This window comes from Schizosaccharomyces cryophilus (assembly GCF_000004155.1).
Source record: "Schizosaccharomyces cryophilus OY26 unplaced genomic scaffold supercont4.3, whole genome shotgun sequence".
NCBI classification, from domain to species: domain Eukaryota; kingdom Fungi; phylum Ascomycota; class Schizosaccharomycetes; order Schizosaccharomycetales; family Schizosaccharomycetaceae; genus Schizosaccharomyces; species Schizosaccharomyces cryophilus.
Genome location: NW_013185626.1, coordinates 763,321 through 778,993, shown reverse-complemented (window position 1 = coordinate 778,993; position 15,673 = coordinate 763,321). Strand labels below are relative to the sequence as shown.

The window sequence follows — 15,673 nt, the reverse complement described above, 5'->3', positions numbered from 1 at the left end:
AGGTTTATGGTGATAAGTTAAGGATACTGATTTAGTTATAGAAGCGAGACAACGCTTTGGTTGATTGCGAAGCGTAGTCTGTAAGTCGCATCATTATTGTAATTGAATCAAATACGACGTTTTTCCTTCAATTCATTGAAGAGAGAAACTGCCAACAATATACTTTACGACATACTTATAACTCGGTATATAGGAAAATAGTTATAAACCTTACCTTTTTATTCTTTCTTTCAAATTACATTGTTGTTTAAACATACATTGTTTGTTATATTTGAAAAGGGATACTCTTTAACTGTGCATAATTCTTTTTCTTTCTTAGCCTTTTTTTCACGTGGAAATAAACAATTAGGCCCGGCCTCGCTGAAGCAGTCAGTCTTGGTAGCGACAGATTGATTGTTTACACTTTGTTTGAGCATAGAAAACAAAATATGAGTTGAATATTGTCATGAAACATGTTGAAAATAATCAAACACACGAATAGGTACCTAGTAGAGGTTCTTTTAGGCTATTTTGATATATGAATCAAAAACGTGTCTTTCTTTTAAATAGGCAATATGGAAATCTATCTTAAAGCTTTCCTTTCCACCTTCATCGACAAGCTAACAAAATAAGATACAAAGATTGAAACTATAAGGGTAGAAGGGTCGCTTTTTCCTTCTTATCTTAATTCATTCATTCATTCATTCATTCATTTATTTATTTATTTACCAACGAGGTAGAACGATATTGCTTAACCCAACCTGTTCAAGAGATGTAGCAGCTTTTGTTTGAATTTTTGTTGTATTTCATTGCAAATTAACGATTAAAAACAGGTTGAATTATTTAAATTGAACAAGCCAGAAAGTGTTTGAATTTGCGAGGCTACTTTCCCAACTTTGGATTCTCTGGTTCATGTAGCATGCTTTCACTTGAGCTTTTCAAGAGCTGAGGATTTGTATTGTGTAAACAAAAGTCTTTATATTTGATATTCACAGAAAAACTTTTCTTCTCTCTTTTTTTTTATTCAAATGTCTGATGACCCTAAAACGAACTACAGTAAAATTGAATCACAGAATGAACTAGGGATTAAAGTATCTGAACAAAAGGATTCATTCGATAACGAAAAAGGAAACCCATCATCCTCTTTTACCCCGCTGGAAAGCGAAAAAATTGGTATGCCCTCCTAATATAAACTTGGAAGCAAAAATTAACGATCAGATATCATCCAACATACTCTCTCAGAGTTGCCAAAAGAAGGAATCCTTCTAATTTATAATTATATTCAAACTCTCTTATTCAAGGACTTTACTGATGTACGCTGTGTTTTCACATTTATGTTTTATGTTTCTAATCGGTTTGGTAGTTCTTTCCCGAGGAAATAATTTTGCGAATATTCAGCTATCTAGGGCAAAATGATCTTTGCAGATGTAAATTAATGTCCAGGCGGTGGAAAAGGCTGCTAGAAGACCCTAGCATATGGAAGACGTTATTTGAACGGAAAGGTTGGCAGCTAAACCCCAAGGTGGTACAAGAATTCGAAGAATGGATGCGTATCAAGGATCAGTCATTGTCTGAAGAGACCTTCATTCGAATCGATGAACATTTCCTAGGTCCACATGGAACTATCTTTCACGACCGACAATACGTGTATGATTCGCAGAATCGTCCTTTGCTCAATTGGGCTCACATTTACAAAGAATGCGCTCGACTTGAAGCGAATTGGCGTCGCGGCCGATTTGTTTTATGTGAAATGCAAACCCCAACTCGACTAGGGAGGTTCTCTCGCATTTCAACAGATAGCGTATATTGCGTACAATACGACGATGATTTTGTTGTCAGTGGATCCAAAGACCGTTTAATAAGTATCTGGGATATTCACGCAGGTGCCTTACTGTATTTCCTTCATGGTCATTTGGGCAGTGTCTTATGCTTGCAATTTGATCGAGAACGTGATCTCATTATTTCTGGTTCATCCGACACTTCGATTTTAATTTGGAGTTGGGAACGAAGGTGTCCTATTAAATCCTTGACTGGACATACTGACAATGTGCTAGGTGTCGTTCTCTCTGGAAACTATATAATTTCTTGTTCCCGTGATCACACAGCGAGGGTATGGAAGTTGGATGCTTCATCCGCGGAAGAGTCCTGCATACATGTATTGAGAGGACATCTTGCTTCTGTGAATTCTGTTCAATACAATGAGTCAACTGGTATTATCGTAACAGCCAGCGGAGATCGTACTCTAAGGATGTGGGACGTCCATAGTGGTCAGTGCTTAAAGATTATACATGCACATCAGAGAGGTATTGCTTGTACTCAATATAATGGAAAATACATCGTTTCAGGATCTTCAGATACCACAGTTCGCATTTTTGAAGCGAACTCCGGAAAGCTACTTCGTATACTTCAAGGCCATGAAGACCTCATCCGAACCTTAGAATTTGACAATGAAAAAGTAGTCTCTGGAGGCTACGATGGAACTATACGGGTATGGAATTTTGAAACCGGAGAACTATACTGCGTTCTACATAACGATCGAAGATCTCGAGTATTTGGACTACAATGTGATCATCGGCGTATTATAGCTTGTACTCATAACAGTGAGATCCTTGTTTGGAGATTTGATTATGGGATTGACTGTACCTTTTTCTGAATCTTCAAATCAAAGGTTTTTCATGTGGTTTCTTAATTTTGGATTAATTGTGGTATTTTTCTTGATCTTTTTTATAAAAATCTCATGTACAATAGCTAATAAATCTTTAATGGCATTACCGTCTTCGGACCTCTCATCACAACACCAACTGCTTTCGTAACTTGCTATTTCAAGAAAAGTTCCTTAGGATCTTTTATTATAGTTTTTATACATTCATATAGAGGTGCAACTGCCCTTGAAGCAGTTTACACGTCCTGCTAACTGTTTATGATAATTGCATAGTAAGTTTCCTATCGTTCCATCTTGTAACGTCAACCTAATCGTAAATACAGATGGAAGCTGTGAAAAGAAGAAAATTAGAGTTGGAAAAAAGAACATCTTCTCAAAACATTGGCAGTTCAGACAAGAATTCCGATGGTAATAGACCCACTGAACCAGGTGCTGCTCAGCGTCGTATAGCAGAACTAAGAGAAAGAACCGCAAAAAGATTTGTAAGTGCATATATTATATTAATTTTCTAACTTTGTTAAGAATTCTTTCTCACCATCCTCTGCTCCATCTCAACATACTGAGGGTGATGTCGCAAAAGGAGGCTTAAGGGTTGGAATTCATCCTGCTCTATTAAAAGATGATATATATTCATCCAATGGAAGGTTTAAAGAACCTTCAGCATCTAATAAGCCTGTACGGGATAGTCCTGATGCTCTTTCACAGGAGCGTCCCACTGAAAGTAAGAGAAATCCACTTATAGAAGATATTGAAGTACCCAAAGTTGAAAATCTTCCTTATTATGACCCAAGGACAAAGGAATCAAGACGTACTAGAGCTCCAAGGGTTCTAAGTCTGAATGCTTCCGGTAAATATATCGAAGAAGCTGAACAATTTCGACGTCAATCTCAATTAGAAAAGTTGAAAAAACGTGTTGCCTTGCATTCAGAAAAGGCAGGGCTTAATGATGAGCTTCTAATCGCTAGTAAATCCATACATCGAGTGGAGCCTCCTACAGTCGAATGGTGGGATTTGCCGTATGTTGCCGATGGATCAACTTACGGTGATCAATCTTCATGGAAAATATTCGAAAATAGCGAGGCTATAACATCGAATATACAACATCCTATTCCTGTTCTTCCCCCTTATTTAAAAAATCAACCATCCTCTAAATCTCTTTTCTTGACAAAAAAGGTAATAGTAAAACATACAAATATTGGTACTAATGTATTTAGGAACAAAAGAAAATCAGGAGGCAAACTCGAGCTGAAGCTCGTAAAGAAAAACAAGATCGTCAACTATTAGGATTAGAACCTCCAGAACCTCCTAAGGTGAAGCTTTCAAATCTTATGCGCGTATTGGGCGATGCAGCTATTAAGGATCCAACAAAGATGGAGGCCGAGGTTAGAAGGCAAGTAGAAGAACGACGTCTTCGTCACGAACAAATGAACGAAGAAAGAAAACTTACTCCCGAAGAGAGGAGGGATAGAACTCTAAAAAAGCTCGAAGAAGATGCTGCAAGTGGCTTGCAGTGCCTTGTTTTCAAGTAAGTGATTTTTATGAATAAGTTGAATTATTCTAACATATTTCAGAATTAAATACCTTGCACACAGACCACATCGCTTAAAAATTGATTTAAATGCTAAACAATTGGGTCTTACAGGAGCATGTATATTAAGTGATAAATTTAACTTGGTTATTGTTGAAGGCGGAAGAAAAAATATTAAGCATTTTAAAAAATTAATGATAAATCGTATAGATTGGACAGATACCTCAAGAAATTCTATATTAGCTCAAGGAAATAAGCTGGCTGATATGAATGGAAGCAGCATACCCTATAACGAGAACAAATGTGATTTGGTATGGGAAGGAGATTTAAGCAAACGAAATTTCTCATATTGGACATTTCGAAAATGTCCAACGGAGAATGAAGCTCGGCAATCTCTTGAACAACTAGGTAATGCTGAGCATTTTTGGGTTTTGGCTAATTCGTGGAATCGAGGAGAAGACTTTAGTTAGATATTAGTTAATTAATAGTTAATGTTTATTATTATTATTATATCCAAAAGATTGCAGTTCCGTTACTCTTCATCACTTTCATTCTCATCTTCAGAAACTTCATGTCCTAATTCTTTTAAAGCTTTTTTATCCCTCGAGCGTTTTGTTTCCAACTCCTCGATGATAAGTAACCAGTATTCATCGGCTTCTTTAAGCCTTTTTTCCAATTCAGCATTTTGTTTTTGCAATTCCGCTGTATTTTGATCATCCTTAGTTTCTAGGCCGGCAACCTTTTTCTTTAATTCTTCACACATTTCTTTCAACTTTTCATTCTCCTCACCAGCCGTCTCACGTGTTATTTGAAGCTCATCCAAATCAGATTTTAATTTCTCTAATTCTTTTCTTTGCTCATTTTGAGCTGCTTGCGAAGCCGTTCGAAACGAATCTCCTTCATTTACTTCCTTTTGTAAGCGGTGCTTTTCAGAGTTAATATTATCCAGTTCCTCCTGTAATCTTTTAACTGCGTCTTTTTCTTCCCTGAGTTCACTTTCTAATGAGGAGAGTTTCTTTTCATTTGTTTTTGAATTCTGTGAGTTTGCGTTCAGCTTTTCTTGAGAAGAAGTATACTTTTGTTTAGCAAGTTTAAGTTCATTGGATTGGTGTTTCACCACGTTCTGGGTGGTTTTTATTTCATCCATTAAGGAACCCTTGCTTTCACGTAACACTTCTAATTCGTTCCTTAAACTACTAACTTGGGATTCAAATTCTTTGATCTGACCCTTGTATCCGTTTTCTTCGTCTTTATATTTGGACAAAAGATTGTCTTTCTTTTGGATTTGCTGAGTCAAGGATTCCTCTAAGTTTTTGGATTCGTTCAAAGAACTCTTCATAGAAATAGTAGTCTTGTTTAGCCCCTCTATTTTCTCTGTGAGGTCATTAACTTTTTGCTGTAATGAGGAATTCTCAGATTTCAATGTTTGGAATTCGTTATTGGCCTTTTCTAAACCCTGCATTGTCGTATGAAGATCTTTATTTTTCATACTAATAACCTTAAACTGATCTTTGGTAGAATCCAAAAGCTTTCGAAGTTTCTCGTTTTCTTCGGTAAAGTCTTTGATTTCCATATCGTGACCTTCGCGAAGCACCTTCATTTCCTCCTCCATACTATTAGTATTAGACTTCGAATAATCCAATTCAATTTTAATATCATATAAGCTTTGTCGAAGAGAACTCAATTCTTGACGATAATCGTCATTAAGAACTTGAAACTCATTGATTAGTTTCTGTTTTTCCTCCATCTCATTTCTACAGCTTCGCAACTCTTCCTCTTTGTCGCTTGAAATGGAGCTCAAGAGACTTTTAGTTTCCTTAAGTTCGTCGCTTAGCGTGATTAGTTTTTGCTGAGCTTCTTCATAGGCACGTAGAGTGTTAATCCCATCATCACTTGCATTGTAAGCATCAGAAGCATCATCAATAGAATGTATTAAGCGATAAAAATTGTCTTTAAAAAAATCAACAAACAATGTATCGAAGAGTAATGTATTGAAGTTACCGTCAGGAATTTCGTTTAACGGTAAATGACTGCGAATTTGATCAAGCTGGTGTAGTCTATGAAGGCGATTTAAAAAAACATCACGAGTAACTGCTGAATTGATTGCTCCATAAATACTAGATTTTGGCACAGAAGAATCAAGGGGACAATAGTGGTACACCAGAGCCAATAAAACGGCGATCATACCCTGAATAATGGAACTTGCTGAAGAAGATTCGTCCATTAATGTCGTCAACAAGGTTTGGAGTATACTACTTTCAGATAGAAAGTCTTTTACACAGTGAGCATTGCTATCAACTAAAATGATTAATAAGGTCAGATACCCAACACAGTTATGAAGAGCATGATCATGCCGCAATGTCGCAATAAGCTTGGTGGAAATACATTGAATAAAAGTAACTTCTTCTCCATCTTCTTCATCTGCTGCGATTTCTTGATAAAGTGGTATTTTGCATAACTGTAACTTTCTCTCGTCACTGCCTGCCACCAAATAACTTAAAATAACGCTAATTAACCAATGTCCGTATTGTTCGGTGTCAGCAAGTATGGATATGTCGAGGTACTGGTCTAAAAGATTTAGCTTTGATGACTCTTTATTTCGGTAAGCATCTATTATCCTTTGTAGGAAGGTCTCAGCCAAATGATTGTTAGAATCAACCAAAGCCCTTAAAAAAAAGGCAACAGAATAACGATGTGAAGGAGAGATTGAAGGAAGGAAGATCTGATTTAGAAGACATGATAAAGCATCTGTATTTTGGTTAATGAAATAAGAGCTTTTGACGAAAGCGTCCTGACAAGCATTATTTGCGTAAACCAAATGAGCAAGGGTAATCCAAGCGACCTTTGGGACATCCAAATGTAATAAATCTGGATTTGTTGCCAATCGAAGGAGGAAATCAAATGAGTTGCTTTTCATAACTGCATTTTGGTTTGCTTTCCCTGATGAAAGACCGATGGGTGTCAAAGACTGTAGAACATGTAGAACAAGATTAACACAACGAGTACGAAGAGAATCCCAGTTTGCATCTATAAACGAATCAGGACGTAATAGACGAATAATATTAGGTATTTGATTGGATTCTCGAAAAAAATGTTGATTGGTAATATTGTCATTTAAAAGAGTGTCTAAAAAGACAAGTGCATCGGCAGAGATAAGTCCACCCTCAACTCCATTTTCATCATCTAAAATAGATAAAATAGATTCGAATGCATTTTCAAAAACAACTAGTTTCTGAAGGCTTGCACAATTCATGGTTAGGTCTTTCAGGAAATATAGTGCAGCATTCCGGATAGGCTCACTGGTATCTCTTAATGGAGTCATTACCGTTGAGATGGCAGAAGGAAAACTTTGAATGCAATCCTTCAATTCAGCTGGTCTACAGGCCAGTATGGATGAAAAGAGTTCGATGGAGTATAACTGGACGTAAAAATCATCATGTTGAACACTATTTAGAAGACATTGAATGTTCTCATGATTTAAGATAAACTGATCAGAAACCCATAAAGCTGTGTCTGACGAAGTTTTTTCATCCGAAGATTTTGTCAGAATCAGACAGGTTTCTAAAGCCACTCTCAGTAACTCGGGATCTGATGAATCCCGGTGTAAAGATCGAATAATCCCTTTGAGCCCGTGAGCAGCGACTAACTATAGCAAACGTTTGTCAGTACTGTCTAGTGTATAAATCAACGGCTTACTTCTTTAAACTCTCGAGCAAAGCTTTTAATTCCTAGAGCAGCGGCCTTTCTATCTTCAAAGAGAGTTGCATGTTCAAGTCGATCGCAAAGAGTTGAGATTGCTTCATCTGCCTGTTGAACTTTTGGAGGCGCTACTATCACATTGTAACCTTTTTGAAGGATATCCATGAATAAATTTCAATGCGAAGTCTATATATTTGCTTATTTCAACAAATTTCTGATCTTTTTTTTTTGAGGTCCAAGACGCAAGTTCAGTATGTAGTTATAGGCAGGAGCAGAATTGAACTTACTAAAGGCTGTAAACAAACTGCCTTTTCAAAGGCTTAGAAAAGAACCAACGTATCTTTATAAGTTTATTGTTCTTATCCTTATTTATTTCATAAAAATAGTCAAAAAAGGATTAGCACGAATTTAATTTCATGTGTTTGGGAAAATCTTTTCTATGAGAACAATCGTGAAAAATCTTGAGAAACAAGGATTTATTTTACTAAAAAATAGTAAAAATTTGATCTAATAATTAGGCATTCTATATTTTATCAACCTTTAGGCAAACAGTGTTTAGTTTGCGAGTCGAGTCGTCTGTTAAGAGTGATCTATTGATTTTTGGGTATATATGACTAGGAAGGAGCAATTGGAAGCATCTTTACGACGTACCTTATCGGAAACAGTTGCACACATTCCTTTAGAAAAGTTTGCACAATGTTTTCCAACATTCAAAAAAGGAAAGGCAATTGCAGCCATGCATCAGCAACTTATCAGCTTTTTTGAGGAAACCTGCAAGGTATGTATGGAACGTTTGAAGAACAGCAGCTGATGACTGAAATTTAGCAAGAGTATGCCAAGCTGATTGAGGAACGGGGTCTGCATCAAAAACTTGACTTCCTGGATCAATGTATCAAGGAAGCTAAGGACCGAAAAGGGTCAGGAGAACCCCCAATTGAGTAAGAAAACTCTCAACAGTAAAGCATTTCTAACGTTCTATAGTATCGAAAGCAAGCAGCCTCAAGAAATCCTTAAAGCTCATCTCTATACACACAAACAGAACCTTAAAAGAAAACTGAAAGAGGACATTGAAGACTTGGAACTTGAGAACCAAACTCTGTCTCAGAAAATCGAGGCGGATGAGGAAAAAACACAGGAATATGTTCATATAGCTCAGCAGCTTCTTCAACAGTTGGAAACTACAGTGAAGAATATGGACGAAAGAGGAATTTCAAAAAATGTGCTCACTAATTTGGATTCTCTCTTATCGTTTATTTATCAAAAAGAGGAGCCTCATGTGGGAGGTGATAAATTTACTACTTGACCCGTGAAACGGATAGGAATAATCTCGTCTATTTGAAACCTACCCAATGTAATTTGTTAAACCAAAATTTCTAGCCGTTTAAATTCATTTCAATTCATTTCTCGAACAAATTCATTCTCATCTCAATGACTATAATTTCTTTAGATATAACAGGAAATTTACGTTCATTAGGTTGAACCTGATCTTAAGCGAATGGATTCCAGCGAAGGAAGTCTATATAAAGTAGTTAGTAATACTATCTTCCTCACAGAAGAGCTTTGGAAACTTACGAGAACTGCAACGATATCCTTCAGGGTTTTTGTCAAGGTAATGTTGATGATATTCTTCCGCATCCCACCATTGTCCTGAAGGAACAATTTGAGTTACAATCTTCTTGTTGGAAAAGTGCTTTTCTTGTACTTCCTTTAGAACTTTCTTTGCAATGCTTTCTTGTTCAGGTGAAGTAGTAAATATGACAGAGCGATACTGACTTCCAATGTCATTACCTTGTTTATCTACGGTTGTTGGATCATGCATGGCGAAGAAAAACTCGACAATTTTCTCATAAGAGGTCAAATTCTCGTCGAAATCAACCTTGAGGGCTTCCGCATGGCCGGTGCTGTTTGTACAAACTTGTTTATACGTAGGATTATCAGTAATACCTCCAATATAGCCTACAGAAGTCTTCAAAATTGCGGCTGTAGGGACATATTTCCTAAGAAAGACTTCTTGAACACCCCAAAAACAACCTGCAGCAAAAATTGCGGTCTTCATTCTCTTAGTTCAACCTGGTATTCTCTGTTCTTTAATTAGTATTAGTATAACAAAGATAAGGAAATTTTCAAGTAGTAGAAGAGTGGAAGTGAATATCGGCAACCCACCAATAGTTGTCTGGTCCGATGATGAATTGATTATTAATAGTATATAGTATGTCGGTCCCTTGTATTATGCAAGATTTGCTTCTGAAGAATGTGATTTTACTCATTATTTAAATAGAAATTTTACAAGAAGTTAGTGAAGCTTTTAGAAATAGCATAAAACTAGCTTGAGCAGGATATAATTAAGAATACTCTCGTAACTAATCTATACATATATACAAAGCCAGAATATTTAGCATACCAAAAATTTAAACTGAATTAATATTAAAGAATGATAAAATTTAGTCTTGGTTCTTTTTCTCTATGTATGCCAAGTACTCTTTATGCAGTTTCTCTTGGGTGGTATATTCTTTTTGTAACTTCTTTTTACGGCTTTTAGGTAATTCAACCTCAGAACCATCTTCTGCACGGACTTTAGTGGGGAAACCACTTTCATCAAACGACAAAAATTCCTCAAATAGTTTAAACATCTCTGAAGGAGCAACTTTACCTTTCATAATGCGCTCGATATATTTGTTTTCTTGCTCGGCTTTCGCCTTCAACTTTTTGGCTTCCTTTTCTTGTTCTTCTGCAATTTTCTGGTCACGCGCTTGGATCAATACTTGTGGATCTACAAGTTTAATTAAGGCTGGCCCCTGTTGGCGATCGTTCAAGCTAACACCAAGCTCAGCCATGTCATAGTCTCTAAAGACATCACAAGCTTGCAAAATTTCTTGGATAGGAGCCTTAGCAATGCATAGTTCACGGATGCGATCACGGAAGGTAGAAACCGCTCGTACATATGGAATAGCATCATTGGAGTTGGATACAGAAGCTGAGGATTTGGACGACCAACCGATGGCGTTAGGACGACCTTCATCATCCAGACCGAAAACTTGCAGCATTTTGGTAATCCACATGGCAATTTCGTTAAGCAAACGAGTGCACGGTTTTTGTCCAACATCTCGAATGTAGATGTTGGATTTTCCAACTAAACTATCGATATGGAACATAACTAAAGGAGTATTAAAGTTATCGCACAAAGCAGAATGGGCATTGCGCTGAGCAGTTTGCAAATCGTTTAAAAGTTGCCTTTCGAGTTCTCCATATTTTTCAGTAACATGGCCTCCTTGTTGACTTAATCCTTGAGATTCAATGTTTAAAGCTCTGACATTTTGGAAAAAGTTTTCCAAAGTTTGCTCTACATTCAACACGTGAGCCAAAAGAGCATCTTTGAAATCGAGTTGAGAATTCCACTGTTGCAACAAAAAGGCAAGTCGAAGTTGTCTAGGTGTAAATTTCTTGAGAATTTCTTTGATAGTAATAAAATTCTTGAGAGATTTAGACATTTTTTGGCCTTCAATGTGAAGGTGTCCGGTGTGTAAAAAGTAGTTAATCCACTGTGGGCAGTCATGATATGCTTCACTTTGGGCTAATTCATTATCATGATGCGGAAAGGCTAAATCGACACCACCTGAGTGAATATCAACATTGGGACCTAAAACTGCACTAGCCATTACAGAACACTCGATATGCCAACCTGGACGGCCGTTCGACCAAGGGCTGTCCCAGGAAGGCTCACCCGGTTTACTAGACTTCCAAAGAGCAAAATCCCCGGGACGCTTCTTACCAGTTAGAGCAGCAAGAGAACCTTCACCTTCAGCAATCAAATCACGGTTTCCCTTATTCCAAGGCTCAAGTTTCGCATAAAAGTGACCACCTTTGGAAAAGGCTTCAGTGTCGAAATAAACACTTCCATCAGTAACTGGATAAGCATAACCACGATCAATAATTTTTTGAACATATTCGACAATTTCAGGTACAAACTCAGAAACCCGAGTAACTGTGGTAGGTGGTAGCACATTTAAAGCACGCATATCCTCGTTATAATCATTTTCCCAGTATGCAGACAATTTACGGAAAATAGCAGGATCCGTAACGGTATTTCCAAGTTCGGAGTCAAGGACCGGAATAAGCACCTCTTGGACCTTAGACCAGAAAAGCTCACTATCTTCAGATTTGGCTTCCTCAGCGATCTTTAATCCTTCTACACCTTGAGTGAGAGAATCGGCATACAAAGGAACCTTAGGAGCTGCAAGTGCCAAAGTGGTAATATCGTGGGTAGCCAACCAATTAGACCATTCATCCACGGATTGGGGGGATTCGGGGAGATTCTTCTTGGCATAAGCTAGCCACGCCTCGGTAACTTTAGCTTTCACAGTTGGAGAAGCATAATTATGCTCGTTTTGCTGTTTGTATTGCTCAAAAAGATATTGCTGACGGGCACGAAGGATAATTTTGTCATCAATATCAGTTACGTTTTGAACGAAAGTAACATTATAGCCAAAATAAGACTGTAAAATTCTTCGCAAGATGTCTGTAGTCACATAATTACGGGCATGGCCCATGTGACTAGCATCGTACACGGTTGGACCACAACAGTACCAAGTGACCATGGAGCCATTGGTCTTAAAAGGGACCTTGGAATGGGTAATGGTGTTGAAAACGTTTAACTCCGTCTTATGTCCAGTAGGAGCAAACCATGGTGACAGTTGCGATTTTTCAGAGGACATGGATGGCTTTGAGTTGAAACAACGCGTTCTAATTGAATTTCGAAAGGAAAAACCCCGAAGCAACTTGACGCCTATCACTTTCACGTTTTGTAAAAACGTTTTGGAAATTTGTTAATTTGGTCTGGGTTGTAACGTGAGTTGGGTGTGCAAACAAAAGCCAGGTTTTGCTTTCATTAACGATTAAGCATACTTTGCTTATATGCTCTTATACTATAAGCATTTATACCAGACTGAGACTATGCTTTTATAAAGTCTAAGGAGCATGTTACTTGGTTAGTATAGGAAAACAAATAAATAAACAAATAAAAAGTAAACGGGATTTGTCGACCGACATAACAGAAATCATTATCTTTTATAGAAATGGCAGAGAATTATCTAGACGCTTCTGTTTATGGAAGTAGTTTTCTTACCTATTTATGCTTTTTTCCCCATATAAAGCGCTTGAGTCCTCATTTAAACCATTTAGTATCGTACAGTCTCATCATTCCTTTTTAATATTCTCTAAACTTTATTTATTTATTTATCTACTACGAATCGTAAAAAATTGAAGCGAGCCTTTCATTTACTTTCCGGTAAATCCAATCGAAGAATCTGCCCTATAGAACTATCCTTTCATCCATCCTATCCATCGTCTTGCTTAGTTTACCCCCACTTTACCGATACCGATATGATGTTAAAGGATTGTAAAGCATTTAACGATAAACACAGCAACTGCATTAGGACTGTTCAAGCAACGATTACATAATCCTTCTGCTCCTCCCAAATGAGAGTTGCTGGCCGCAGTGTCAGGCAAGCCGCCAGCAACCAACAACACCTAAAAAAAAAGCATTTTGAAAGGAAGGACGTCCTGAATTTAGTGGAACTTTTTAAAACCATATTATAATCAAAATTTACTTCGTATCTCCTGTAGTTTTTTCCAAAAACTCACTGAAAACGGACGTTATCAAACAAGCTCAAACTTTACATTAAAAAATACATGAAATTAAAGAAAAGAATGTATAAAAACGAGTGCTAGAATTTTATTCGACAAATATTGTATATCTATCTGCCACTGAGGGCTGATTGTTACACACGAGAAACCCTAACCCTGTAAATCCTGGTTTATATAAATGAGACGGCCTCCCGTGAGCTCTAGGGTTTCCAGTAGGGTGGGATAACGCAAGCCAGTGAATAATATTATAGATTGTTAGGTCAATTTAGTGCACAGAAAATGGATTTTGCTTTGCCCACCACGGCCTCGCAAGCGAGTGCTTTTATGAACAATTCTTCTTTAGCGTTCCCTGTTTTACCAACTAATAATAACGAAACAGTTGATGACACGGCAGATTCCGGTGATACAGAAGTTGCGAAGACTGAGGGTGTTTCCGGAATTGTTCCGACCCTTCAGAACATTGTTGCTACTGTGAACTTAGAGTAAGTCGTGCCTCTCATGGATAGGGAACAGGCCTGCCGTATGTCTCATAGTCCCGGATATGGTTTTCAAGGTACCTTTATGTTTTCAAGGCATTCGATTATTGAAAACAGTAGGGCCTTTGTGAAGACTGTCCGTGACGATGACTGTTGGCGACGGTGGGTCATGGTTGCAGCAGTTCCAATGAGTGTTTTTGATAGACAATCTAATTATGAAATGCTAATACTTTTCCTATAGCTGTCGTCTTGATCTCAAAACTATTGCCCTTCATGCACGTAATGCAGAATATAATCCCAAGCGTTTTGCAGCTGTCATTATGCGTATTCGTGAACCCAAATCCACTGCTTTAATCTTTGCTTCAGGCAAAATGGTTGTTTTGGGTGGTAAATCCGAGGATGACTCTAAATTGGCATCTCGGAAATATGCTCGTATCATCCAGAAGCTTGGCTTTAACGCAAAGTTTACCGACTTTAAGATTCAAAATATTGTCGGAAGTTGTGATGTGAAATTCCCAATCCGTTTGGAGGGCTTGGCTTATTCTCACGGAACTTTCTCATCCGTATGTAGTTTTTAGTAAATGTTGCTGAAACAAACGATACTAACGGTTGCAAACAGTATGAGCCTGAACTGTTCCCTGGTTTGATTTATCGTATGGTTAAGCCCAAAGTGGTTTTACTGATTTTTGTATCTGGTAAAATCGTTTTAACGGGTGCCAAAGTACGAGAGGAAATTTACCAGGCTTTTGAAGCTATTTATCCTGTACTCTCGGAATTCCGTAAACACTAAAAGTGATGGGAAGTGGTATTCTTTGGAGAAAAATGTTTGCCAAAAATCCATTCAACGAAACAAATTATATGGTGAATTTGTTGGTAATCAAAAACTTATATGTGGGTTTAAGCAGGCAGAAAAAAAAGACTGAATATTTCATATCGCTAGTCGTTAGGTCAAGTGAAATAACTGTCTATAACGATTGTAAATCGTTAGTTTTCAATAAGCTTTCCCATATTCTAGTTGTGCTTGGGAGATTAGCTATTGAGAATGTCACTGGAGTCTTCCTGCAGTTGGGAATTATATCTTGGTCTTTTTTTCGGTGGATAAGTTCGTCACTGTTTTTTCAGGCCCTTGTAAAACAGGGAAGGGATAAGATTTTCTTAGGAAAAAGCTGCTTCTCATTGCAATATAAAAAGAAAACATCTTATTGATGGCATTGTTAAATTTTAAACATTTTTGGCAGCATCTGGCGATTAGCTGCGTTTTGATGATGATAATGATACGCAATACACATTTCTGCCTAAATGGCAAACGGTTCTTTGTGGGTCCTCTCTTTAAATTTATTTAAATTGAAGAAGTCAAGGGCGAAGGACAATATGGTATTGAGACTATTGCTTTCAAGCTCGAGTTCAATGCATAAGGTTTCTTAGCTGGAAGTAACTTCTGTGGGGTATTGCCATTTGTCTATGCAACTTGACTTAACAAACTTTTTGCTACAAGTGTTGTTATTCTTGTTGCTTTGTATAGTTCCTATTCATGATTCTTGTAATAATAAATAATAGTTAACTAATGAAGTATAAAAAAGAAATATTGAATAATTAATAAAATTATTGAAAAATTGGAAAGGAGATCGAGTAAATATTAGCCGTAGAGTGGATTCAAGATATTGAAATTGGAACTGTGTGAACGAA

At 37.2% G+C, this 15,673-nt stretch overlaps 7 protein-coding genes across 7 annotated transcripts; 4 read left to right on the top strand and 3 right to left on the bottom strand.

The window, feature by feature from the left end:
- Positions 1-686: 686 nt before the first annotated feature.
- Positions 687-2,780, top strand: SPOG_00357 (F-box protein Pof11). Its single transcript, XM_013167866.1, has 3 exons — positions 687-1,152; positions 1,198-1,292; positions 1,343-2,780. Exons 1-3 carry the CDS (start codon positions 1,008-1,010, stop codon positions 2,630-2,632), a joined length of 1,530 nt encoding a protein of 509 aa, XP_013023320.1. The 5' UTR covers positions 687-1,007; the 3' UTR covers positions 2,633-2,780.
- On the top strand, positions 2,763-4,701 carry SPOG_00356 (U4/U6 X U5 tri-snRNP complex subunit Prp3). The gene is made up of 5 exons (XM_013167865.1): positions 2,763-2,913; positions 2,965-3,123; positions 3,164-3,814; positions 3,856-4,166; positions 4,213-4,701. Exons 2-5 carry the CDS (start codon positions 2,965-2,967, stop codon positions 4,637-4,639), a joined length of 1,548 nt encoding a protein of 515 aa, XP_013023319.1. The 5' UTR covers positions 2,763-2,913; the 3' UTR covers positions 4,640-4,701.
- Positions 4,272-8,099, bottom strand: SPOG_00355 (tethering factor Uso1). Its single transcript, XM_013167864.1, has 2 exons — positions 7,866-8,099; positions 4,272-7,815 (listed from the first exon to the last, which is right to left on the bottom strand). The coding sequence occupies exons 1-2, from the start codon at positions 8,031-8,033 to the stop codon at positions 4,702-4,704; spliced, it is 3,282 nt and encodes a 1,093-aa protein (XP_013023318.1). The 5' UTR covers positions 8,034-8,099; the 3' UTR covers positions 4,272-4,701.
- Positions 8,010-10,049, top strand: SPOG_00354 (kinetochore protein Nnf1). Its single transcript, XM_013167863.1, has 3 exons — positions 8,010-8,646; positions 8,694-8,806; positions 8,850-10,049. Exons 1-3 carry the CDS (start codon positions 8,479-8,481, stop codon positions 9,169-9,171), a joined length of 603 nt encoding a protein of 200 aa, XP_013023317.1. The 5' UTR covers positions 8,010-8,478; the 3' UTR covers positions 9,172-10,049.
- On the bottom strand, positions 8,329-10,159 carry SPOG_00353 (peptide methionine sulfoxide reductase). Its single transcript, XM_013167862.1, has 2 exons — positions 9,441-10,159; positions 8,329-9,384 (listed from the first exon to the last, which is right to left on the bottom strand). Exons 1-2 carry the CDS (start codon positions 9,922-9,924, stop codon positions 9,356-9,358), a joined length of 513 nt encoding a protein of 170 aa, XP_013023316.1. The 5' UTR covers positions 9,925-10,159; the 3' UTR covers positions 8,329-9,355.
- On the bottom strand, positions 10,108-12,889 carry SPOG_00352 (cytoplasmic cysteine-tRNA ligase Crs1). The gene has a single exon (XM_013167861.1). It carries the CDS (start codon positions 12,578-12,580, stop codon positions 10,310-10,312), a length of 2,271 nt encoding a protein of 756 aa, XP_013023315.1. The 5' UTR covers positions 12,581-12,889; the 3' UTR covers positions 10,108-10,309.
- Positions 12,890-13,050: 161 nt separating this feature from the next.
- SPOG_00351 (TATA-binding protein) lies at positions 13,051-15,611 on the top strand. The gene is made up of 3 exons (XM_013167860.1): positions 13,051-13,993; positions 14,229-14,550; positions 14,607-15,611. Exons 1-3 carry the CDS (start codon positions 13,791-13,793, stop codon positions 14,775-14,777), a joined length of 696 nt encoding a protein of 231 aa, XP_013023314.1. The 5' UTR covers positions 13,051-13,790; the 3' UTR covers positions 14,778-15,611.
- The last annotated feature ends 62 nt before the right edge of the window (positions 15,612-15,673 follow it).

Bases quoted from the DNA above. Each gene is read 5' to 3' on its own strand.
- SPOG_00355 (XM_013167864.1), bottom strand. From the start codon at position 8,033: ATGGATATCCTTCAAAAAGGTTACAATGTGATAGTAGCGCCTCCAAAA. The intron at 7,816-7,865 runs GTAAGCCGTTGA...CGTTTGCTATAG, and splicing joins TTGCTCGAGAGTTTAAAGAA to TTAGTCGCTGCTCACGGGCT.
- SPOG_00351 (XM_013167860.1), top strand. From the start codon at position 13,791: ATGGATTTTGCTTTGCCCACCACGGCCTCGCAAGCGAGTGCTTTTATG. The intron at 13,994-14,228 runs GTAAGTCGTGCC...CTTTTCCTATAG, and splicing joins GTTGCTACTGTGAACTTAGA to CTGTCGTCTTGATCTCAAAA. The intron at 14,551-14,606 runs GTATGTAGTTTT...GGTTGCAAACAG, and splicing joins CTCACGGAACTTTCTCATCC to TATGAGCCTGAACTGTTCCC.
- SPOG_00353 (XM_013167862.1), bottom strand. From the start codon at position 9,924: ATGAAGACCGCAATTTTTGCTGCAGGTTGTTTTTGGGGTGTTCAAGAA. The intron at 9,385-9,440 runs GTAAGTTTCCAA...TACTTTATATAG, and splicing joins AGGATATCGTTGCAGTTCTC to ACTTCCTTCGCTGGAATCCA.
- SPOG_00352 (XM_013167861.1), bottom strand. From the start codon at position 12,580: ATGTCCTCTGAAAAATCGCAACTGTCACCATGGTTTGCTCCTACTGGA.
- SPOG_00354 (XM_013167863.1), top strand. From the start codon at position 8,479: ATGACTAGGAAGGAGCAATTGGAAGCATCTTTACGACGTACCTTATCG. The intron at 8,647-8,693 runs GTATGTATGGAA...ACTGAAATTTAG, and splicing joins TTTTTGAGGAAACCTGCAAG to CAAGAGTATGCCAAGCTGAT. The intron at 8,807-8,849 runs GTAAGAAAACTC...AACGTTCTATAG, and splicing joins TCAGGAGAACCCCCAATTGA to TATCGAAAGCAAGCAGCCTC.
- SPOG_00356 (XM_013167865.1), top strand. From the start codon at position 2,965: ATGGAAGCTGTGAAAAGAAGAAAATTAGAGTTGGAAAAAAGAACATCT. The intron at 3,124-3,163 runs GTAAGTGCATAT...AACTTTGTTAAG, and splicing joins AAAGAACCGCAAAAAGATTT to AATTCTTTCTCACCATCCTC. The intron at 4,167-4,212 runs GTAAGTGATTTT...AACATATTTCAG, and splicing joins TTGCAGTGCCTTGTTTTCAA to AATTAAATACCTTGCACACA.
- SPOG_00357 (XM_013167866.1), top strand. From the start codon at position 1,008: ATGTCTGATGACCCTAAAACGAACTACAGTAAAATTGAATCACAGAAT. The intron at 1,153-1,197 runs GTATGCCCTCCT...ATTAACGATCAG, and splicing joins GCTGGAAAGCGAAAAAATTG to ATATCATCCAACATACTCTC. The intron at 1,293-1,342 runs GTACGCTGTGTT...TCGGTTTGGTAG, and splicing joins TATTCAAGGACTTTACTGAT to TTCTTTCCCGAGGAAATAAT.